Source organism: Moschus berezovskii, chromosome 21 (assembly GCF_049115385.1).
Source record: "Moschus berezovskii isolate FMDL1 chromosome 21, NW_MosBer_1.0, whole genome shotgun sequence".
Taxonomy (NCBI): Eukaryota; Metazoa; Chordata; class Mammalia; order Artiodactyla; family Moschidae; genus Moschus; species Moschus berezovskii.
Genome location: NC_142480.1, coordinates 55,186,563 through 55,211,553, shown reverse-complemented (window position 1 = coordinate 55,211,553; position 24,991 = coordinate 55,186,563). Strand labels below are relative to the sequence as shown.

Sequence of the window (24,991 nt, the reverse complement as noted above, 5' to 3'; positions counted from 1 at the left end):
GGCTCCTCTGTCCATGGGGATTCTCCAGGCAAGAATACTAGAGTGAGTTGCCATTCCCTTTTCCAGAGGCTCTTCCCAACCCAGGGATTGAATCCGGGTCTCCTGGATTGCAGGCAGATTCTTTACTGTCTGAGCCACCGGGGAAGCCTTACTTTTGCTGTGAGGTTTCCATCAAACAAAACTGATTCCTACCAACCTAGGGAAGCTGGCTTGCAAGACTCATACAGTCCCCAGAGTTCTGATTTTTGGGAGAACTGCAGACACACAGCAGGGAGGGAGGCGGGGCGGGGCGGCTGGTTCTCTGGCCCCTGGGGCTATGCTTACCTGATGAGGATGATGACCGAAGGCGTTTGAGCCATGGCCCCGATCATGCTACAGACACACATCACACACAGGAAGGTGAGGAAGGCCTCTTGACACCCGGGACTGGGGCATTTTCCAGGAATCACGGTCGCGTTCTCAGGTGGGATGGTCATGAGGCATGCGCAGCCAGTGAGATTCTGAAAGGGAAGCAATCAGCCCTGTTAACTGGGGCTATCTCCCCTCTCTAGATCTAAAGCCATCCATCAGCTGGGTCTGTCACAGCCTGATTACGCTTTCTGGAGCATTTCAATAATCAGGCCTGAAACAACGAGTTAGCTTTTTTGAAGAAGGCTGCAAAACACATGCAAAATAAAGGAATATTTATGGGGAAGAGAGCTGATTTCCCCGTCTCCTGTGTATTTCATTTCTATGCCCCAGAATTCCTCGATAAGCCCACACCGTAGACAAATGTGTTGCCCACCCCCCATACGATTAGAGAGGAAATCGTGCTTCCACAGTGCGATAAAACACTGCTAGATTAACAATGTAATCACTTGCCAATTTGTCCTCTCTTTTGTGCAGTTATAATTACACTGAAGTGTATTAAAAGAAGTAAATCAGGTAACCTGCATATGGTTGCTGGTTCATTGCCCACTATGGCACCTGGAACAAAGGATATGCACTGTCATGCATGAAGTTGCTGGGCTTGTGGGGCTGCGAGGGGTGGCTGGCTAATGGGAGACTTCTCGAGTAGCTGAGAAAGCAAAGAGGGCGCAGAGATGGCAGGGAGCTTAGAGCGGATTGTGGGGAGCGAGCTGGAGACCAGCGAGATACATTTATTAATATATGATCAGAGAGGAGAAAGCCAAGCGGCTGCATCCCATTTGATCTTTGGGTGGATTCTTGCCCAGCTGCCCCAGCTTCTCAGCACGGTTCTGGCTCACGCTACAGCGGAATTTCTGATGGCACAGGGAGGAGCAAGGGCACAGGGAAAGGCAATGCCAGCCAGCAGCCAAGCCAATTAAGATTCGATAATAATAGTGCAGAGGTCTTTAATGAATACAAAATGAAAACAATCATAAATGATTCATTGCTTTTCTTTCCAGGGCTGCTTGGCGCTCAGAGCACACGCCAAGGTAAATCCTCCCGAGGGTCAAACAAATCCTCTTTGGTTTTTACATGCCCCTCCTCAGCCCGTCTCCCATCCTGGTCCCTCTCCTTCTCCCTCTCCTTTTCTTTCCCTGCCAGACTTGACAGACTGGGGCTCCATCCTGTATGACTGTGCCCCACAAGAAGCTTTTACCCGTGGGAAGTAGGGGGAGACACAGGGTGGGGCTGGACCCCTCCTCCTAAGCCATCTTCCCATGGCAGGTTCTTCTGTGTAAATGGCCCCATTACAGCACCCAGGGGCATCTCCCGTCATTCTGTGAAAGGTGCTGAGGCTCAGCCCCTCTGTCTCTTTGCATACATCTCTGCCCAGAGAAATCACAGATCTTCAAAACCCAGTGCTGACATTTCATGTGACTGCAAGGCCTCCCCAGTCACCCCCATCTGAGCTGGCACTTCCCTCCATGGGGACACACTCTTCACCCCAAGGCAGAGATCCGTGCTGCCCTACTGGAGGAGACCTTAAGCTCCTGGGATAAGAATGTGCCATTTCTGTGATCTCTCGAGCACTGTCTTTTAGTACAATGCTGAGACGCAGTAGAGGAAACTCAGCAGGTGGTTTTAGGATGCAAATAGGAACAGACTTTCCTCTGCTTTTATCAGGAAACAGGACTTCTCCCTGAAAGAGCCAATTCATTGGAAGAGTCCCTGATGCTGGGAAAAATTGAGGGCAGGAGGAGAAGGGGGCGACAGGGGATGAGATGGTTAGATGGCATCACCGACTCAACGGACATGAGTTTGAGCAGACTCTGGGAGATACAGAAGGACAGAGACGCATGGCATGCTACAGTCCATGGGGTTGCAAAAAGTTGGACATGATTTAGTGACTGAACAACAAAAAAGGGCTTCTCCCCAACTCCAATTGAAAATGCCACTGTCTCCTGTCTGAGGAGAGGAAACTGACCCTTTCTCTCCCCATACCCTGAACGCTGAAGCCCAACTTTTCCAGCTGTTCATGCTCCTGACTCACTCCAGCTGGCTCAGGTTCCTACACGCAGCAATCGGATCAGCTGAGCTCGCGGTGACCTCCACAGACGACCCCTCCATCCACTTTTCTCTCCCTGGAGCCCCTTGAGTGCGTGCCTGTGACCCACTGCCGTCATGGCTTTCGCAGCTCACTCTCTGGTTTCCTTCTTCCCTTTTGCATTTTCCTTGCTGGCACCTGCCCCCTCTCCTACTTGAAAATGCCGGAGCTCCTTGGGGCTCTGGCCCAGACTGTCTTCCCTTCTCGCCCTGCACTTTGCCCTAGATTGTGTTATGTCCATGTGCTTTCTGATGGAGCTCCCCAGGTGGCATTAGTGATAAAGAACCTGTCTGCCAATGCAGGAGATGTTAAGAAATGCGTTTTTGATCCCTGAGTTGGGAAGATGCCCTGGAAGAGGGCATGGCAACCCACTCCAGTATTCTTGCCTGGAGAGGCCCATGGACAGAGGAACTTGGAGGACTATAGTTCATGGGGTCATGCAGAGTCGAACACGACTGAGCGACTAAGCATGCGTGCACATGCTTTCTGATGACTCTCCTAAATGTCATCTCTAACTCACACCCATCCCAGACCCACCTGAGATGCCCCTTCCTAAGCCTCTGAACGTGCTGAGACATTAAAACCAATTCCAGGATGAGCACCCTGTACAGGATTCTGCGCTGGCCTCTTGGCACTACTCTACCATCCAAGGCAGGGAACTATCTCCTTAGGATTCCCTTCCCTGCATGATGAGAGCTGGACCAGAGGAAACACAGAAGAGATTCGTAAGTAAGGCACGGGCTATTACTCTCAGATGGTCAGACATGGGGACAGACAAACGCGGAGGTGCCCAGAAGGAGCCGGTTGGCCCTACCATCCCTGTATGCACACCTTCTTTTCTGACCACCCTTCTGACAACAGAGGCCCTGTGCCCACCTCTACTGACTTGGATGCAGTCTTGCTGACATACCTGAGTGCTCCCTTCATCTCACTGAGCAGCCCGCTGAGCACAGCTTCTGGGAAATTTCCCATAAGCCTCAGCCTGCCCACCTGAGCTGATATTTCTGGAGGTGTGGTGACTTTTCTCCAGTCCTTCATCTCACTTCTTCTGGATCCCAATTCCCCAACTCCGCCACACTACCTAAGTTCTATTTCCTATACTAAACCCTGCACTTCCAAAAGATGTGTGGGTGCTGTTTTCCTGACCAAACCCTGACAAATACATACACTCCCAGCCTCCATCTTCTTTCCCCTCCACATCTCTTACCTTAGAAATGACAAACTGCTAACTATAGAAACGCGATGGCAAATTCTCGACCTCCTCCTGTACTCCTATGTCAAACCCTCCTCGTGACCATAAGGCTAATAAGACAGGAACCACTGTGGTTTTGATTCCTGACTTACCCCTAGCTCGAGAGGACAGTATTGAATGAGTGAACCCTCAAGGTCCATTCATTTTACCACATCCTAAACAACTAAACAACAAATACAAAACATCTCTCAAACCCTAGTTCAAACCACCCCATCCTTCTCTCTTTGGTCCCTCCTGAGGAAAAAGAGATTTGGGGCTTGGGTCCTTAGAACCATATGGACTCAGAGAGTGCTCAGGTATAAACAGGCCCATCCTTGAGGGGCTGGCTTAGAACTCAGACCCCAGGAACTGAGTTCTGATTCTCGTAGCCTTTAGGACTGTGATGTGATCAATAGCCTTTGAATGAACTGTGTGACTGGTGAGCTCTGTTTAGTTTAGCGAGTACTTTGTAATTGGAACCTACACCTAGTCTTAGATTTCTGCTCTGCACCTAGGCCATGGCTCAACTGTATTCCATTTATCATAAGAGGAAACTGCCTGGACCTCCTCTGCTCTGAGATGTGAAAATCCCCTTCCAAGAGGGTGTTCCCTAGATCAGGCCTGTGATCGTGGTCCTATTGGAATGGTTCAGAAATGAGATGCCTGTATCTCAGTGACTACCAAGTCCATACGGTCCAGGTGAGGTGAATGTGTCCAGGAAGGCACAGTCCTGTGAATGGTGTGAGTGAACCACGGGGCTGAGCCATCCTAGGATGTGGGACAGGTGAGGGCACAGAGCCAGGGAAAATGGGGCAAGAGTGGACCCAGGGCAGGCTGGGGTGGCTGGACAAAAATGAGGCACTTGTTGGGCTGTAGGTGCTAGGAGAGGGGAGAACTGGTCCATGACCAGTGACCATACTGGCTTGCCCTGGTGCCAAGGAGAGAAGCTGGAAATGGATGTGTATGCATGCTCAGTTGCTTCATTCGTGTCTGACTCTTTGCAACTCTATGTACTGTGGCCCACCAGGCTCCTCTGTCCATAGGATTCTCCAGGCAAGAAAACTAGAGTGGCTTGCCATGCCCTCCTCCAGGGGATCTTCTTGACCCAGGGATCAAACCTGTGTCTCCTGCATTGCAGGTGGATTCTTTACCCATTGGCCACCTGGGAAGCCCCCTGAAAATGGATGGGTCCTTCCCAATGGATCTAGGCAACTCAGTAATCATTTATTCAGATTAAACCTGTTTGAGAGGAGCTGTGAAAGAGGCTGGGGAGGAGGTAAGCGCTAGTGATCTGAGTGGGAACTTGGATGGGTTTCCCTCTTGGTTAGAAGAGTCAGTTCGACAGGATGAACAGAAAACGCAGGTGGTCCCGAGGCCTAGGGTACAGGCTGGAACATTGCTAGGAGCCTGCCCACAGAGAATCCAAGGGTAAATGCTAATCTTAAGTCCGATGGCAAGGGATGGAAAAGGTCCTTTATTTGGGCCCAGGTGATACAAGAAACTGCATACCGATCTGGACACTTCCCTCCTGATGTCCCAGTGTGGTGGAAATAATTATCCCAGGGTGTGCATAATCGAAGAGAGGACTTTCCACTGCTGGGGCCTCACCCCACGATCCCAAGTGAGCAGGGAGGAGTAGGACAGGCCTTTGCTGATGGGAGCCGGGCACGTAGGTTAACTGAGACCTGCAAAAGCCCCAACCACCAGGAAGTCTGAAAATATAACCTGGGTATCACTGACTCAGTGGACATGAGTCTGAGCAAACCCCAGGCAATGGTGAAGGACTGGGAAGCCTGGCGTGCTACAGTCCATGGGGTTGCAGTTGGATACGATTGAGCGACTGAACCACCACCCGGGCATGAGGGAGGGAGATGCTTGACGATCGGGATCTGCTTCTCACCCTATGTGTATACAACAGTGCAGACTGCAGAGGCGCCTGGGCAGCTGCCTGCAGATGATCACGCCCTGAATAAAGCGGCGGCCCCCAGTATATTTAACCAAGAAGAACGTGCTCTGGAGAGGAGTTCACCATCCCTGACCTGGCAAATGTCTAGTTTTCCATCTGCATAGCAGAGGAATATCTTCCCAGTCTGCCATTCCCTGGGGGAGAAATGATGTGAGAGTTGGAGCCTCTGCCTGGTACCGTGCGTAGGGTGGCCGGACTGGGCTTTCCTGCCCTGAGAGATTTCGTGGATAATTAGATGGCCCCACTGCACACAGAGGAACTGGCCTGACAAGACTTAGAAGCAGTGGTGGTCACCTGGCAGAAAGGGTGGGATTAGCTTGGAAATTCTACGAGAATTTATCCTATAGGCAGACTTGCCCAGGCACAGAATGATGGAAGTCCAATTCCAGTCACAACAGTGTCTGCAGGAGCTAAAGTTTTGCATCCACCTGAATGCCTATCAATAGGAGTTGGTTAGATACACTCCAATAGGCTCACACAGTGGAAGATTATGTGGCTGTAAGAAAAGGATCAGCATGCTCCTTACACACTAACATGAAAAAACTCCATGATAAATGATTAACAAAAAAAAAAAAACACAAGTAACAAGCTACAGTACAAAATAGACAACCAGCAAGGACTTACTGTTCAGCATAGGGAACTAAATATATGTGCACTTTTACTGTACACTTTACTGAAAACCAACACACTACAAATCACCTATGCTTCTATTAAAAATAAACGAACAGATATTGATAAAGTGGCACTGACATCTACATATCACCATGTGTAAAACAGTTAGCTAGTGAGAACCTGCGCGCAGCACAGAAAGCTCAGCAAGGTGCTCTGTGACGACTGCAGGGGTGCGGTGGGGGTGGAAGGGAGGGGGTATATGTAAATATGCGACTGATTCATGCCATTGTGCAGCAGAGACTAATACAACATTGCAAAGCCATTATCCTCCAATTAAAATGGCAACAATGATGACAAAAAATAAACAAGCTACAGAATAATACCTTGTCTGTGCATTAAAACCCAGGAGGATATACAAGAAACTAATAATAGCAATTACCTATTGGGCAGAGTCGTGAATTGCACAGTGGGTGAACAGGAGAGAGAAATGGAAAGGAGTTCCCACCCCCTCCTTTTTATACTTCTTGGTTCCTGAACCACACAAATGTACCATCTATTTAAAAAAAAATTAAAAACTCCGGAAGAAGAAATCAACAAGAAGAGCACAGTCACTGAAAATCCTCTTGTTCTACATCCAGCCATTAATTCAAATTGAGAAATGTTTCTATTCACATGCGATGATGGGATAAATAATTACAATAAAGCTGGAGACCCTAAAAACAGAAAAATGACTCTCTCGAAGCTCAGATTCATTTTCCCATTGATGGAGGAAATCATTAGCATGCTATTTTGACAGCTCATATTATGCGTACAAAATATTCCTCGGTAGTGTTTCTGAAGTATCTGGCAAATAAAGTTGTTTTTGTTTGGGCTTTTTCCCTCTGTGTTCAATATTGAGGGGTCAATTCTACTAATTGCACAAGTAAAACTAATGTCTAGGTTGAAAATGACATTTCTAAGGGGACAGACAGGGAGTGATGATGTTCTTTGTATTTCGAGCCTGTGAAAACTTGAATGTTTCTTTCTCAACATCCTGGAATACTGATTTTGGTTTTCTTTCTGAAATGTATTCAGTTACCAGGATGCAAGGGCTTCGCTGGTGGCTCAGTGGTAAAGAATCCATCTGCCAATGCAGGAGACGTAGGTTTGATCCCTGGGTTGGGAAGATTCCCTGGAGGAGGGCATGGCAACTCACTCCAGCATTCTTGCCTGGGAAACCCCATGGACAGAGCAGACTGGCGGGCTACAGTCCATGGTGTCTCAGAGTCAAACAGGACTTAGCAACTAAATGACAACAACAACCGGGAAGAAATGGCAATTTCTATGAAAGGGAGGACCTGAGTCCTGCAGTTTAGAAGAGGGTTAGCCAGGGCGAGTGCTGACACGTGCAACATCCTGCCCTGCTTCTGCCTGATGCCCGAGGTGGCAGAGGCCCGAGACGGCACACCAGCTGGGACGTCTTCCTTCAAATGATAACCCACTCCCATGTGTCCCAGACTTTGAGGGATCTTTGTATGACTCAGCGGGGTTCCTCAGACCTTCTTCTGTCGTTGATTACTGTCTTTTTGCAGCTTAGACTCTCTCCACCTCACTGGCCCAACCCCAGCTGGCATTGCCAGGTGGAGACCTCAGAGCCTGTCACAAACAGCGTCACCGGCCACCCATGTGCCTCTAGGCAAAGGGGAAACAAACACCGCAAGAAGAAAGGCGCTTGCTTGTTCCCTGGCAGGGCCACCGGCTGAAGGATAACGGCCAAGGAAAAACTCTGTGATGAAAGCGACACCTCCATCCACCCTTTGCCCTGGTAACCTGCATCCCATCAGAGCCTTAATGATCTCCTGCCGAGGGACGGGAAAAGGGTTGCACTTTGGGGAGCACCAGGCTCACTCTCCGCTCCAGCATCCTGAGGGGGAGGTGTGGGCAGAGCGGAGGGGAAGGATGGAGCTGCAGCTCAGAGGGACACCAGGCCCCTCCCTCTAGCTTCTCCTCTTTCCTGACTCTGAACCAAAGCTTTGCCCATGTCACCAGGTTCTCCCCGCCACCCTGTGCTCACACTCACACCATACTCGGGTGCCCTCCCATCCTATCCTCCAGGCAAATACCCATGCACTCTCCATGGATGAAGGCCAGCCCTGAGACCCGCTGTCCTGAACAAGGAGCCCCCTGCACGCATCCAAAATGGGGTAGCCACATCCCCTCCCCGCCATAGCACCTACTCGAGCTCTGTTCAAACCAGTGCTCGATAAATCCCTGTGGCCTGGAAGCAGGCACAGATGAGTCGTCTATCCTTAGCCCCCCACAAGCTGCTGTGCTGGACTTGTACTGACTTTGAACATTCCGCTGGTGGCTGACAGAAGCCTTTCTCTAAGTCAATTATTCAGTACATCAGAAGGATACAACTTCCAGCAGTCAATCAGCAGCTCCCAACATGCTTTCTGTTGGAATAATTACTTCTGGGAGTGAAAGGGACAGAAACAATCTGGACAATATATTCCTGCCAAAGGAAGCTTAGAAAATTAAGTTGCCATCTTTTCCGTCACCCCTCCTGGGCACGTGCAATGAGAATTAGAAATTGTATATTAAATGCAATTCTGGAAACTTCCATCGCTATCACTCAAGGAGAAATGAGATTAGGCAACAAAAAACAAAAACCTCAAACCAGGGCAGGAAGGAAAGTCTGATATCAGGAAACCACTAACATGAACCAGATCTCCTAACAATCAGAGTGATTTTGTCAGTGATTTATTCACGTCTAATCGAGTTAGGGGGGATTTTCACAAGTCTGGATAGAAGCTGTCAAGTGGGGAGAGACGAGCACAGATGAGTTGTTTGGTATTGAAATCTGTACTGGCCAGCCTGCCTGCCGGGTGTAGTATTACCACCTTAGTCTCCCTGGGGCATGCTGAGGTCGGCATAGTCTCCAACCAAGCATGCAGAAAGCCCGGGGCCTTTATCAGGGCCATGGCTAACACCAGGAGTGCAAGGGTCCACAGCAGAACCTCATCTCTGGATGCGGGAGCCCAGTGATGGGCAAGTGATGGAGATGTAGGCCAACACGGGGCATCCAGTCTGGTGGAGGGGGGCCACCCAGCTGGGAGGGCAGGTGCTGAGGCCTCTGCGGGGACCGGTGGGGCAGGGGTCAGTGCAGCCTCGGAAGCAGTGAGGAGGTGTGAGGATGCTTCCTAGCTGTGGATACGGATGTGTTAGGGATTGTCAAGGGCTTAGGGGAAGACCCGCCCTGATAAACAGCATGGACAGAGGTTCAGAGGTAAAAGAGAGCTGGGTATGCAGGGGAAACCCCAAGAAGCCTGTGTCAGTGGTTCTTCAAGACGGGGGTGGAGTGGGGAGGCTGAGGTTGGAGAGGCAGCAGGGTCAGATCTTGAAGGTACAACAGCCCGACTGTGGGGTGTGAACATGCAGAGCTGCTTTCAGCTGGCGGAAAAGGCAGGCATGCTAAAGAGAGAAGTCAGAGGGTCAGGGCAAGACACTGACACTGCCGTCCAGCAGACCCTGCGTGCCAGTGCCGGCGCCACCACGTTCTCTGTGACCTTGGCCAAGGATTCTTCTGTAACTAGGGGACAAGGATAACACCTCCTTCCCAGGTTGTTGTGAGGATGAGTGAAAGAATACACACGGGGCTGGGGGTACAGGTGACAGAATGGCTGTGCGCACACTGGGAGAGGACTCTAGCGGATGCAGATGGAAAAAATACGAAAGGGGGAAAGAGGGATGAAGAAACCTCTAGTTTGAGGAAGAGTTTCTGGAGGGAGCTTGCAGATAAGAAGGGGAGAGGAAGAGGGAGTAAACATCCCAGGAATATAACCCACCCCTTCGGCATTTTCTCAAAATACTTGAAAGCATTTTGAAATTGCTTTTTGCTCATTTTTGGTTGATGGCCTGAGATTCCTCTGACCTGGGACCAGAGTGACCTGTGAAAGGCCCTGTCACCTGGCCCATACAGGCTCTCAGAGGAGCTTGCCAGTGTTGCAAGTTTCATGGTTGCGGTTATTTTTAGGGCTGAACTGTCACAAAGGCCCCTTTCCAGAGTACGTATAGCTCTGTGACCCTAAAGCCCTCGTCCACCCACTGGAAGACAAGGCACCCACAGACCTGCCTCTGTGGGAAGAACGTGACTCCCACCCCAGCCCCGGGACTTTCTCATTGTCTGCCCTGTAATTGCAGGCGGGCATCACCTCTCTGCATCGCCTGCGCCCCAGCAGAATATGGGGCCTCTGGCACTGTGAAGAAGAGGCAGGTGCCCGGGGAATAAACCATGTATGTCCAGAGGGAATCGGAGATGCTTGCCCTCTGCTGATAATTGCATTCCACAGTTTGCTGCTTCAGCAGCCAGAAGCAAACCCGGGCCTGATTAAGCTCTTATTCAATAAGCCTCTCATCCAGGGAAGAACAGGAGACACACATTTTTTAGGCCAGTTTTGGTCAGAGAACGCTCTGGAATAGACTGCTTTGGTCTCAGGACACTAGCCTATACTGAGTCAATGTCATTCTCATCACAGCACAGTAACCAAACCTGATTTATAATACAGCTTTTAGATATTAAAGTGTTAATGAAATTGTTGTCATGAAAAAGAATAGCTTGTACTTTTATTTTAACCATTCTCAAGGTCTTATCTCTTTTTAGAAATTCATTTCCCCCCACTTAAGGAGACTGTCTTATTATCTTCTTAAAAAATCAGTCCTTGCCCCACTGCGCCCCACCCCCGCCCGAGGGTGATTTATTTTCTCTATAGAAAAATGCTAATAACTGGCCAAAAATCTAGTGGTAAATGCAAGGAAAAATGAGGTCTTTGGAAATGAAAACAAATGATACTGTTTTCTTTCTTCAAAGAAATGGCTGCTCCCAAAAGACACAAAATAAGCAAAGGGGAGAAACAAATGATGTCAACTCTAAGTTCCTTGAAAGCAGCCACTCAAGCCTTCTTGTCTTTCTTTCCGTCTCTGCATCTCCAGACATTTACAGAGCACTTGTGGGCGCCAAGTCTCACTTAGGAGACTCACAGGTCAGGGCAGATGACAAACCCTTTTAACAGATCACTGCAGTGAAATGAGGAAAGTGCCTCCAGGAGAGACAGGTACCAAGACTGCAGAAGCAAGAATCTCAAAGATTAAGGAGGGCAGGGATGGTTTCACAGAGGAGGGAGCATTTGAGTAGGGTATTGACAGGTGAGTAGGAGTTATCAGACTGGAGGAAGAAGTAGGAAAAGACACATGTTGTGTGGGGAAAGCGGAATACCCAACCTGAAAGGAAGCACAGTTGAAGAGCATGGCGGGGGACAGACACGTGCTGAAGATAGAAACCCAGTTCAGTGCCTAGACCTTATCTTCTAACTGATCAGAAACGGTCCGATGCAGTGTTGCTTAGGAACTGAACAACTGGCAGTCCAGTAGGTAGGACTCTGTGCTCTCACTGATGGGCCTGGGTTCAGTCCCTAGTCTGGGAACTAAGATCCTGCCAGCCATGTGGCATGACTGAAAACAAAACAGTGAAATTCATTTTAGAATGCAAGGATGGTCCAATATTAGGAAATATATTTATACATCATGCTATGGACAGCAAGGAGATCAAAACAGTCAGTTCTGGAGATCAAACAATCAACCCTGAATATTCGTTGGAAGGATGGATGCTGAAGGTCCAATATTTTGACCACCTGATGCAAAGAGCCAACTCACTGGAAAAGACCCTGATGTTGGGAAAGACTGAAGGCAGGAAGAGAAGAGGATGACAGAGGATGAGATGGTTGGGTGGCATCATTGACACAATGGATGTGAATCCAAACAAAATCTGGGAGGTAGTGAAGGACAGGGAAGCCTGGCATGCTGCAGTGCGTGGGGTCCAAAAAGCCAGGCATGACTGAGCGACTGAACCACCACATGCAATGTTACAGAAATCATTCTGGCCGCAGTGGAGAAGACAGACCGGCAGGGGCCCATCCTGAGTTGTGAGGCCAGGGAAGCAGCTACTGCACTGGTCCAAGTGAGAGATGAGGAGGGCCTGCAGCAGGGCAGTGGTGGTGTGGACGCAGGGCAGGTACAAGGTGGGATCTGCAGGACTAGGTGACCAGCCCCGTAGTCTCAGGTTTTTATGTGGAGAATGTGGAAAGTTGCATGCAGGTTGAGAGTCAACTGTACAATTCATGTTGAGAAGGAAAAACCCTAAAACAATTACAAGAACAAAAAAGCAAACCAAAAGAAATGATAGTGGCAAGATGGAAAAGGGTGGGAGGCATCTAGCTGAGAAGATAAAGGCAAAGGGAATGGATAGAGAAGATGCTGAATTAGCGTTGCATAGTCTCAGGTATGGAAGAGGTCTTCCCTGATAAATGGCTCTAACCTTTCTTTATATACTTGTGTTGATGGGGAACTCATTACCTGTGGTGTCATCCTATTCCTAGCTTTGAACCATAATCTTTTCCTCTGGCTCCATACAGCTTCCTTTGAATTTTTACTCTCTGTTAAAATTGCTCAGCAACACTTTTTGAAAACCTATTCGATTTAGCATGAAGCAGCTCGATGGCCTAGCAGGGCTCCCATCCTTCTGATGGAGAATTCTCCACCAGAGCAAGGCAGAGGCTGAGACAATTCACAATACAGGGACACAAACTACAGGGCACGTGGGGTTGCCTACTCTTGCCCCTGACCTGGGGTTTTAAGCTACTCTGGCTGTCTGTGTTCCCCTGCCCCATCCCATCCCATCAGAAAATCACCAATACCGTGCTGTTGCAGCCAGCAAAGCAGGCAGACAGGTAGGTGATGCCGTCTGCCCCGCACACTGGAGTGAAGGAATCGGTTTGGCATTCACAGTTTTTATTGCAGGACGAGTAGGGGTCCAGGGCCGAGCTGGGCGTTGAGCTGGAAAAGAGAGGACAGGTGGCATCCATCAGAGAAATGTCAGCTTCTTCTGGATCCCCATCGATAGCCCCCTGCCCTCTGGGGTCATAGTAACCACTGTGGCCATGGTACAGTGAAGGAAGGGCATTGGTGTTTGGACTGTGCATGGATATACAGAAGACACCTTGGCCAGTGTGCTTCCACACTGCCTGTCTGACCTTGCAGGGTGGCAGACAAGCCTGGCTCTGTCTGACTTAATGTCAGGAGAAAGCCTGGTGGCCTGCTCGGAGGAGGAGACTGGTGTGGAGAGGAACTGGTATCCTGCAGGCCAACCATGCTGCAGCCCTGATGCTCCAGACTGGACTCCCAGGTAGATGCACAGGCTCATGTAGAAAAAGGAACAGCCATTGGTACTGGATATATAAGGACTCTCCATAATGCCTTCTAAGGACAAGTCTGATTCAACTTCAGTTCAAAGTCTTGGGATAGTAGATAGGAAATAAGATGTCCTGTAAGAGCAAAATTCCTTCCCTTCTTCCCTCCCTTCTCTCCTCCTCCCCCACCCCACACTTATCAATACCCACCATGGGTTGGACCCTGTGATTACTATGTGAGTCTAATGATAGCTTCTGATTGTTTAAGGAACTGTTGAAGTCTCTTCTATTTGATGGACTTCCCTGGTGACTCAGACTGTAAATAATCCACCCGCAATGCAGGAGACCTGGGTTCGACCCCTGGGTTGGGAAGATCCCCGGAGAAGGAAATGGCAACCCATTCCAGCATTCTTGCCTGGAGAATCCCATGGACAGAGGAGCCTGGCAGGCTACAGTCCATGGGGTTGCAAAGAGTCGGACACGACTGAGCTACTAACACACAAACACACTTCTGTCTTCTATTATAAGCTGAATTTTAAAATAAAACCGATTTTTAATTTTCTGTCTTCACCTCATTCCTAAAATCAAATGCCAAAAATAGGCACTCGAGTCCTCTGGGGAGTGAGTGTCTGCCTGTTTCCCCAGTGCTCCCCTGGCTGTCCTGGGAGACAGCCTTTAAGTGGAAGCCTGTCCTCTCCACCCAGAAGGTTCACCTTCAACCCTGGACGGAAGATGCAGAGGCATCATCAACTTCTGGGTCAGGGTCACTAGGGACGAAGCCAGCTCCATTAACCTGCCCCGGAGAGAGGGTCTTGGCATCCCTGGGCAGGCAGGGGATGGTGGGGCGGGTGTGTGTGTGTGACCTTTCTGAGACTTACGAGTTTCCATAGGGAACAGTAACCCCAGCCACGGGGCCCGTGTCGCAGCCCAGGAAGAGGAAGGAGACGTAGCAAGCGGTGGACACCAGGTTGACGAGCATGGCCATCCGAATGGCCCCGAGGGCAGACAGGCTGAGTTTCTTCACCAGGAGACCGCCCAGGAAGATGCCCAGACAGGCACATGGGATCGCAGTCATCCCTGGAGCAGAGCAGAGGGGTGCGAACCATTAGCCAGGGGAGCAGGGCCAGTCAACGCAGACACTGGCGCCAGCCCCAAGGCTGGGCCCTGTGTGAACAGAATCCCCCATGACAATCCCATGGTGCCACTTCCCTACCCCAAAGTCCCTGCTAACAGCCTCATTTCTACCCTCAAGGAGCCCACAGATAATTGGGGGGACACAGACACGTAAAACCTCACAGTGATGAGGTGTGTACGTCATACACCTCTCATGCTAAGCGGGGAACCCTCATGGGAAACAGCCCCAGCTGGTGTGAGAACAACCGACAGACAGGGCAGATGGGCTGAGAAACACGCGCGCGTGTTAGCAATGTGCCCTCTGTGTCAGTTTCCCAGGTGGTGCGGGAAAGGGGGCTCAAGATCCGTTGGGGATTTTCTCCTCTGCAGGTAAAGAAGGGTCTAGAGGTTGTTTAAACAGAGGCCCCAGATCTCACCAACCTAGAGAGAGACAGTGTTTTAACCAGCCCCGCAACCTCTCAGCAAGTAGCATTGATCAAATCAATACATTTTGTAGCTCCTGGTGAGTAATCGGCAGGCATTTTTTATCCCCGTCCCCAACACCTTCTTATAAACAGAGCTATCTGCGAGGCAGCAGGACCGCAAACCTGCTATTTCTGACTCTCAGAGACTCAGGGCCTCTTAGGAGGACCAGAGGATCCTAGGGGTTCCAGTCTCTGGTTTGGTTCTGTTCTTATTCATTTCATCTAAACTCAGCTTTAAATTACTGCATGTCATTTATCCACCCTGTAGACTGTGCATGGCCAATTTTCCAGTTTAGGCTGCCTCCTGCTTGCCAATCAACAGACCTGTAGGTCAACTGACTACATCAGTCAGCTGGTATGTGCTAAAGGAATGAAAATTAATTTTAATATTCGGGTGAGAAAAGCATAATCAGGGAGGCTGAGCTCTGCAAAGAAAATAACACAAGTCAGATTTTAAGAAAAACACAGTAATTTTGTATTATCTGACATTCTTGGATTGTCTGCACTTGGTTCTTTCTCATCCTGGTACAGACATGATCTCCAGGACCTCACCCCTACTTGCCTGTCTCTCCCCCATGCCATACTGACTCCCCAACCATACCCAATTCTCTTCTCTCCCCCTGGAACAGACCAAATCCATTCAAGCGCCTAGTCTCTGCACTTGCTGATTCTTCTACGACATTCTGCTGTTGTTTTAGTTGCTAAGTCACGTCTGACTCCTTGCGACCCTTCGGACTATAGCCCGGCAGGCTCCTCTGTCCATGGGATTCTCCAGGCAACAATACTGGAGTGGGATCAAACTTGCATCCCCTGCACTGGCAGGCGAATTCTTTACCACTGAGCCACCAGGGGAGCTCCCAGGACATTCTTACCCTATGCCTTTACCTGGCTGGGCCCTATCCTCAGCCGGGAGCCCAGACCACCCCACCTAGAGTGATCCTGCAGTCCATCTGAGGCTCCTTACTGTTTCCTGCCATGTTTTGTTGTTTGCATGGCTGTCCTCATTATGTGAAGCTGCCTCGGACATTTCTGGTTTTCCAGTTTCTTGCTCTCTCCCCCCCTCCTAAGATGCAGTTTCCCCAAGGACCGTTCGACCCTGTGCAGCCCCGGTTCCTTGTGCCTAGCACAGCGGCCAGCCCAGAGTGGGCACTTGGGAACTATTTTCTGGATGGACGGAAGAGCGAGCAGATTGGATCTGTGTCAGTGAACACCGATGACCACGGCCCACGCCTGGGGAGCAGGCTGCGTTCCGTTCCATCTTCCGTCAGAGGCGGTGGGGAGCAGCCCCTGGTGATGATGGTAACTGTGGCAATAACAGGCTTTGGGCATCTTCTCTCTAAGCCGTTATCCACCTCCCTTCTCCCTCCCTGATGTGTATGAAGCCTTAGCATGCGGGCAGTTATCAGAACTTCCCCCAAAACTCCATCCTCATTACCTTAACCTATGCAGATTTAGTCCTTTTTATCTTCATGCATAAATCAGTGCCATCAGCCCTTAATCATCTGTGCTGCTCTTTTCAGAACTCTGTCCCATCTGCTGATGACTTTGAGGGTGGCCCAGAGACAGTACTGATGGCCCGGGCTGACGGCAGGGTGCTTATCCCCGAGGTCTGTGGGAGCTACTGATGAAGGCCTTTGGGACACGAGCCTTGCCTTAGGCTTCTGTGGCCTCTCTCTGTCCCCTCAGGGCCCCTCTTGCAGCCAACACTCCAGAAAGCATGATGCCACGGGCAGGGTACAGGGATAGGGCACATGTCCTGCCTGCCTGGACTGATGGATGGACAGGCCGACAGATGGCCACCAGGCTGTCTCTCCCTGGGCCAAGTGCTCTGACAGAGTCACTGAGACAGAGGCATATGGAGGAAAGTGAGATTGATTTTTGCCTTCTGCCCTGAAGACTATTGATTTGTTGATAGGAAACTTTAGGAATCTGTTCTGAACAAGAACAGAGCCCCAACTTTGAAGCAAATGTAATCAAAATATAAGAAGCTGCAGTCAAGAAATCAGAAAGTGAGAAGGAAAGTCTTTGGGTGCTGGAGGCTAAAGCTGAGAAATCGTAGGTATAACGGAGAAGTTGTAACTTTAATTATATATATAAACAGAGACACTTTTTATCCTGTCTGTCAGACAGGTACTAAGGGCTGACTGCATTTTGCTAATATCTCTTGGAAGAAAATACTTACAAAAGAGTGGGTGGTAAAGAGTTATTAGTAAGAAAAAGAGAAACATCAGTCTTCTGCTGCTCTGATAGCACCCAGGGAGAGGTGCTGGGGTCTGGCCACATCCTTGTTGGTAGGGTTTCAATTTTTTTTTTTTTTTTAACTTGATACCTTACATTCTGTGACGAGCACAAGATTAAGGGAACACTGATGACTTGTTGCATCTGTACACACCCCTGTATTAAAACAGTTCCAGCAGCCTCAGGGGTTCCCTGCTGTCCTCATTCCCCAAAAGTCCAAGAATAACTATCATTCTGGCCTCTATTACTTTAATTAATTTTTCCATTTTAAAATAAAGTATCTATTTTCCTTATGTTTGGTTGCACTGGGTCTTTGCTGCTGCGTGGCTGTTCTCCAGTTGTAGAGACTGGGAGGCTGCCCCCTAGCTGTGGTGCGCAGGCTTCTCACTGCAGTGGCTCCTCTTGCAGCAGATCACAGGCTCTAGGTTCAAAGGTCTGTCTAGTCAAGGCTATAGTTTTTCCAGTGGTCATGTATGGATGTGAGAGTTGGATTGTGAAGAAAGCTGAGTGCTGAAGAATTGATGCTTTAGAACTGTGGTGCTGGAGAAGACTCTTGAGAGTCCCTTGGACTGCAAGAAGATCCAACCAGTCCATCCTAAAGGAGACCAGTCCTGGGTGTTCATTGGGAGGACTGATGCTAAAGCTGAAACTCCAATACTTTGGCCACCTCATGCAAAGAGTTGACTCACTGGAAAAGACTCTGATGCTGGGATGGATTCGGGGTGGGAGGAGAAGGGGACGACAGAGAATGAGATGGCTGGATGGCATCACCGACTCGATGGATATGAGTTTGGGTAAACTCCGGGAGTTGGTGATGGACAGGGAGGCCTGGCGTGCTGTGATTCATGGGGTAGCAAAGAGTCGGACACGACTGACTGACTGAACTTAGGTTCACAGGCTTCAGTACTTGTGGCTCCAGGGTTCTAGGGTGTGGCCTCAGCAGTTGTGGTGCACGGGCTTAGCTGCTTCACAGCATGTTCAATCTTCCTGGACCAGGGATTGAACCCGGGTCCCCTGCATCTGCAGGTGGATTCTCATCCATTGTACTACCAGGGAAGTCCAACTTTTCCTCTTTGTAACTTTTATTAATATGAGTCTTTTGAGTCTGACGTTTTTTGACTCTGCCCCAGATCCATCCACATTGAGGTATATATACAAGCTCTTGCTTTCTTATGCTGTGTGGCAGTCCACTGTATGAATATTCTATAATTTATTTACCCATTCTACTAACTGATAGATATTTGGACTGTTTCCAGTTTGGGGGTTTATGCATAAGGCTGTTTTAGATACTGTTACCTATGTGTATATGTATGTTTAGTTGTGAAGTCATGTCCGACTCTTGCGACCCCATGGACTGTAGCCCGCCAGGCTCCTCTGTCCATGAGATTCTCCAGGCAAGAAGACTGGAGTGGGTTGCCATTTCCTTCTCCAGGGGATCTTCCCAACCCAGGAATTGAACCTGGGTCTTCTGCATTGAAGATAGATTCTTTCCCAACTAAGCTATAAGGGAAGCCCTACTCTTACCTAAGCATATATAAATAAGTGGACCTAAACACCCATTTCTGTCGGATTTATGCCCAGAAGTGGAATGCTGGACCCCAGAGCAAGCATATGCTTTCAGTTTTCATAGGCACTGCCAAAGAATTTTTCTCACCAGCAGCATACGAGAGTTCCAGAGGCTCCACTTTCTCACCAACACTTGGTGCTATTGGTCTGGTGGACGTGGACTAGCATTTCATTGTTCATATGAGTTTTCCTGGTGACTCATGTTGGGTCAGCACCCTCACATGGGTTTACTGGCCATTTTGTGAAGGAAACACTAAAGGAGAAGATCAGAAAATATCACCTTGCCCATTCCTCTCAGGACATGATCTACTCCTACTTACAGAAGATAATTCCATGGGGTGGCAGTGTTCTCAACTTCCAGACTGGACTTGTCACATTCTCAGGGATCATCCTCACCTCTCTTTCCTTCCCTGTACTTTCTGAAACAGATGAGCTCTTCCATCAAACGCTGTCCACCGCATTCCCACTCTTTTCTGCACATCACCTCTGCTGGCTCTTTCCCCTCTGCTTAGACACCTGCTCAAGTCCTTCCTGCCACAATAGCAACTGTCTCTTAGCAAACAGTCCCATTACTCCAATCCCCTGACGGCAACACACATCACCCATCATGTCTCCACTCCTTCCTTCCACTGCTAAGCTTGGGAAAGTGTCCTGCATTCACTGGCTATTCTTTCTCTCCTGTGGGCTGCTCCTCACACCACAACGTGGGCTCACCTGCTGCAGCTTCAATGACACAGCCCTGACATAGGCTGAAAGGCATCCTGTTTATTGAAGGGGCCCAAGGCATGTGAGGCTGAGTCACACATGGACACTCTCACTGCTGATGGCTTCTTTCTTGGAATCATCTCTTCCTCGACGCCCTGTGATCCACGAGTTTCTTTCAGGAGTTGCTTCTATGGCCTCCTCTATTTCCTCATGGGTGGCGTTTCACTCTTCTATTTCTACACAATGTCCTTCTGTAAATTCCACTCCGTGTCCTCAATGACCATGCACACACTGATGAGATCCAGATCTCCTTCTCCAGTCCTCAACCAGGCACAGGACATCATGTGGACACATCATGGCCATCTCACACTCAGCAACTTCATTTCTGAACTCACAGCCTTTCCTGCAGATCTGATTCTTTTCTGCTACTTTCAGCTTCACAAATGATACCACCCCCTGTCTGAGCCAGAAATCTGGAAGTCATTCTTGACCCTTCCCTCTCCTTGTTGTGCTGTGAGATCACTTTCCCTATCAGGTACAAGAAATCCTGCTTCTCATGAGTGGACACTGGTTCTCTTTAGCAGGCCAGCTCCAAAGGACTGGAGGCAGATGTCTGTGGTTTACTGTTGAGAAGATTGGTAAGGCCACACTTGAGCTTGGGGAGAAGGAGTGTCATGATCCATTAGTTATGTCTGCCATGGGCACAAGGATGGAGAAGAGCAAATGGCTTCTAACCTCCATATCTGTTGACCATGGGTTTTATGTTTCTAAGAATATTCTTGCTTTTTTACGCTCCTGATCAAAGCCTACGGGTTTGGCTAATAAGTTCATTTGGGTTTCTCCATCACATCTTGCAGACAGAACGATCTTTTTGGTCACCTCAGTGCTAACCTTTCAAGGTCCACCTCGATTCCCCTCTTTGTTCTTCACATCTTCCCCCTAAGTCTCCAGTTTACTCCAATTTATGGACTTCCTGGCCTGTCACAATGCTTCCTATGCACATTTTATATTTTAGTGCTTTAAGCAACTGCTTCAAGCGGGTAAACCTTACCCCAAGGAAATACTCTGAAATTCTTCTGCACACAGACCACATGTATATTCTGCTACAGGAGCAGCATGGTCTGGGCTGTTTGACTGGCCTCAGTCAAAGCTTATCATATTACAAGCACTGGCAGCCTCCCTGTGCAGGGTGGGGGCGGGTGGGTGACACAGACTCACCTAGCAGCTGGTTGGCAGAAGAGGTGGTGAGGTTAAACTGCTGCTCCAGATACTTTCCCAAGAAGGCAGCGAAGCCAGCCACCACTGCAATCTCCATGCAGGCGGCCAGGATGATACAGGTAAACACGGGGTTCGAGAGCAGATGCTTGGTGACCTTCGGGATCACTGCAGGGAGACAAGCAGGGGAGAAGGTCATAGATGCTGCACTCCCAGGCCTTCTGCCCCCGAGGTCCCACTTTGACCCATCCCCGTAAACAGCACCAGGAGTTGGTAAACAGCACCTGGTTGCTCAGGCCGAGGCCTATAACCTGTAAGTCAGCCATAATTATGAAAACTCTGGCTTCAAAATACATGCTAATATTTTATCAACTAAACTGAAAACTACTAAAGCAGGAAAAAACCACACAATGTCTTTTTTTTTTTTAACAGCACACTGGAAACACTATTTTATAAGCCATCCAAAAATTTTTATTTCTATCCAACATATAGAAAGAGGCATTTGGGGTTTACTTCTCAAAAGGTAAAATATAACTTAATTATATATTATAAATACATTAATTATGTTATATCAATATATCTAAGTTATATATAAATACATTATATTTTATTTTCTTGAACCCTGGAATCACTGTGGATGGTGACTACAGCCATGAAATTTAAAGATGCTTGCTCCTTGGAAGAAAAGCTATAACAAACCTAGACAATATATTAAAGAGCAGAGACATCACTTTGCTGACAAGGTCCATTTAGTCAAAGCTATGATTTTTCTAGTAGTCATGTATGGATGTGAGAGTTGGACCATAAAGAGTGCTGAAGAATTGATGCTTTCTAATTGTGGTCCTGGAGAAGACTCTTGAGAGTCCCTTGGATTGCAGGGAGATCAATCCAGTCCATTCTAAAGGAAATTAAACCTGAACATTCATTGGAAGGACTGATGCTAAAGCTGAAGCTTCAATACTTTCGCTACCTGATGCTAAGAGCCGACTCATTGGAAAAGACCCTGATGCTGAGAAAGATTAAAGGCAGAAGGAGAAGGGGATGACAGAGGATGAGATGGTTGGATGGCATCACCGACTCAGTGGACTTGAGTTTGAGTAAATTGCAGGAGATAGTGATGAACAGGGAAGTCTGGTATGTTACAGTCCATGAGGTTGCAAGGAGTTGGACATCATTTAGTGATTGAATGACAGCAAAGTGGGTATTTCAATATACCTGTGATAAATATTTATAACTGCATGTGTTAAGAAAATATAATCTTTAACAACTCATTTTATTTTTTTTTATTTTACATTGGAGTATAGTTGATTTAAAATGCTGTGTTAGCTTCAAGTGTACAGCAAAGTGATTCAGTTACATATGAATCTATTCTTTTAAAGATATATTTAATCTTAAGTATCAAGAAAAAGGAAATGTTAGTGTATGCATGTGCTTTGCTTAGTCACTCAGCTGTGTCCAACTCATGCGACCCCATGGACTGTAGTTCTCCATGCTCCTCTGTCCACGGAATTTTCCAGGCAAGAATACTGGAGTGGGTTGCCATTTCCTACTCCAGTGGATCTTCCCGACCCAGAAATCGAACCTGAGTCTCTTGCATCTTCTGCACTGGCAGGCAGATCTTCACTACTACGCCACCTGGGAAGCCCAGTATATGTATGTGCATATATATATATGTGTGTGTGTGTGTATTCCACATATATGTGTGTGTATGTATGTGTGTATATATATATATAATCCAACCTCTATCCCGCCCTTCCTGCTCACAACCATAGGTACCTGGCCAAGCTTCCATGATCACTCACCTGGGGGAGACCGGGGTCTTTAATACTTTTACTCTTGATCCAATACAGCCCTCCCCTATACAGTAGCCAGTGGGACCAGCTCTAATCATTTTCCTATTCAGAACTCCAGAATGGCCCAAATCCACACGAGGCATGATGGCCCACCATCTGCCCCTCGGCTGTCTGATCACACTTCTGATCACGCTCCAGCCTCGCTCTGGCCCCACCCCAGCTGGACCTGGTCCTCCCCACCCAGGTCTGTGCACTGGGGGGTCTTCCCTCCATTAGGATGCGCTGGTCCCAGATCTTTGCTCCATCTGTTCCTCGTTCCTCTGGTGGCCTTTCCTCATCACTCAAGGCAACCTAGAAGCTGCCCTGGTGCTCAGGGCTCAAATGAGGATTAATGGTAGGCAAAAATACTTTGTGGCTTGTGTGCCACTTTAATTACCAAAGGAACCGAAGCAGGTTTTTGTTGAGCTGGTTCATTTCAATCTGATTGTATTATACCCTGTTTTTTAAGTATGTAGTTTCATAAACCACCAGGATTTCACTTTAATTCTGTGTTTTTACAAGTGAGAGATTTGGTATTCTTAAAATCCTTTGAAAGTAATCACGCTATTTGCATATTTTCAGCCATTAGAATCCTTGGTACAGGGTCTTTGACCAGATCCCCTCAGCTGTGGCGTGATGACATGTCCTGGCAGTATGCAAGGGAGTCTGGAGGTTCCAGGACACATCTATCATTTCAATATTTATGCTATCATTTTGATGTATACTATGTAAAAACGTTAACTGAAAACTGATAAATCAAGTGTTTGGTTTCATGGCTACAATAACTTAAGATGATGCTAGGTTAAAACAAGTAGATTGAGGACTTCCCTGGTGGTCCAGTGGTTAAGAATCCCCCTGCCAATGCAAGGGACATGGGTTTGATCCCTGGTCTGGGAAGATCCCACATACTGTGGAGCAACTAAGCCTATGCACCTATGCACCGTAACTGCTGAGCCCATGCTCTAGAGCCCTTGCTCTGCAAAGAAGCCATCACAATGAGAAGCTATGTATCACAATAAAGAGTAGCGCCTGCTCGTCATAACTAGAAGAAAAACAAATAGGTTTACCGTTACTTAAAGAGAAGTCATATGAATAATGGTACAGCTGGGAAGGGGGTAAGGCAGACATGTGTAAAAGTGGTACACCAGTGACAAGTTAGGGGACCTCTGCTCCCCTGTAATCATGATAATGTGGAACACTTGGCACATGGTATACTTGATCCCACCTGTGTGAACAGAAAAAGACAAAAGAGAGTCCCAGATGAAGAAGGTACCATCCCAAGTCTAGGAAAAACCAATCAGGGCCCATGGTCACACAAAATAAGCAGCTGAGCTGTGTCTAGCACTTCTCACCAAGGTGATGAATTAGCCAGCTGTCCTAAAGAAGAGAGCTAATTACACAGGCTCAATCTCATCTCCTAGGAGACAAAACCTCTAAATGGCCCAATTAATTAGAATAAAATAATAATAGAAGATACATAAGTTTTTAATAATGTTAACAGACATGCTCAATTAATCAAAATGACAGAACAACGGGTCACAAACTGGCAGACACATACAACTTAAAACTTATCATTTCTGGGAAAGATACCAAGTTTCAAAAATGAAAATCTATATATAAGACAGGGACTTAAGGAGCCTTTGACATAATGAAAGGAACTTAGTTACTGGGATGGACTGAGCCAAATGATTGGAGGCTCAGAATCACCATGCACTGAGCAATCCAATTCTATATTCCAGCCAAGAAGCAATCAGACAATAACCGGAGCTGGTGGCCTCAGCTGTTCTGCAGTTGTTTCTTAGAAAGAAAGAAAGTGAAGTCACTCAGTTGTGTCTGACTCTTGGCGATCCCATGGACTGTAAACTACCAGGCTCCTCCATCCGTGGGATTCTCCAGGCAAGAATACTGGAGTGGGTTGCCATTTCCTTCTCCAGGGGATCTTCCCGACCCAGGGATTGAACCCAGGTCTCCCGCATTGCAGGCAGACGCTTTACCCTCTGAGAAACTACTAAAACCTCAGGAAGGCAACTCTTGGATTAAATAAATGCATGCACACACATGCACAAAATAAAACAAAAACTTTAAAAAGGGTGTTGGTGGTTCAGTTGTGTCCGACTCCTTGCAGCCCCATAGACTGTAAATCACCAGGCTCCCTTGCCTATGGAATTTTCCAGGCAAAAATACTGGAGTGCGTTGCCATTTCCTACTCTAGGGGATCTTCCCAACCCAGGGATCAAACCGGCATCTCTTCTATCTCCTGCATTGGCAGGTGGATTCTTTACCACTAGCACCACCTGGGAAGCCCCTTAAA

The 24,991-nt window shown here is 48.2% G+C and overlaps 1 protein-coding gene across 5 annotated transcripts in view; it reads right to left on the bottom strand.

Moving 5' to 3' along the window:
• The window catches only part of SLCO3A1 (solute carrier organic anion transporter family member 3A1), a 402,379-nt gene that overhangs the window by 43,544 nt on the left and 333,844 nt on the right, over positions 1-24,991 (bottom strand). For all 5 annotated transcript variants that reach the window (XM_088829680.1, XM_088829681.1, XM_088829682.1 and 2 more), the window contains exons 5-8: positions 20,852-21,016; positions 14,405-14,603; positions 13,035-13,173; positions 325-500 (exon numbers count right to left, since the gene is read on the bottom strand). In XM_088829680.1, coding sequence (XP_088685806.1) covers positions 325-500; positions 13,035-13,173; positions 14,405-14,603; positions 20,852-21,016 — 679 coding nt within the window. The remainder of the gene's footprint in view (positions 1-324; positions 501-13,034; positions 13,174-14,404; positions 14,604-20,851; positions 21,017-24,991) is intronic.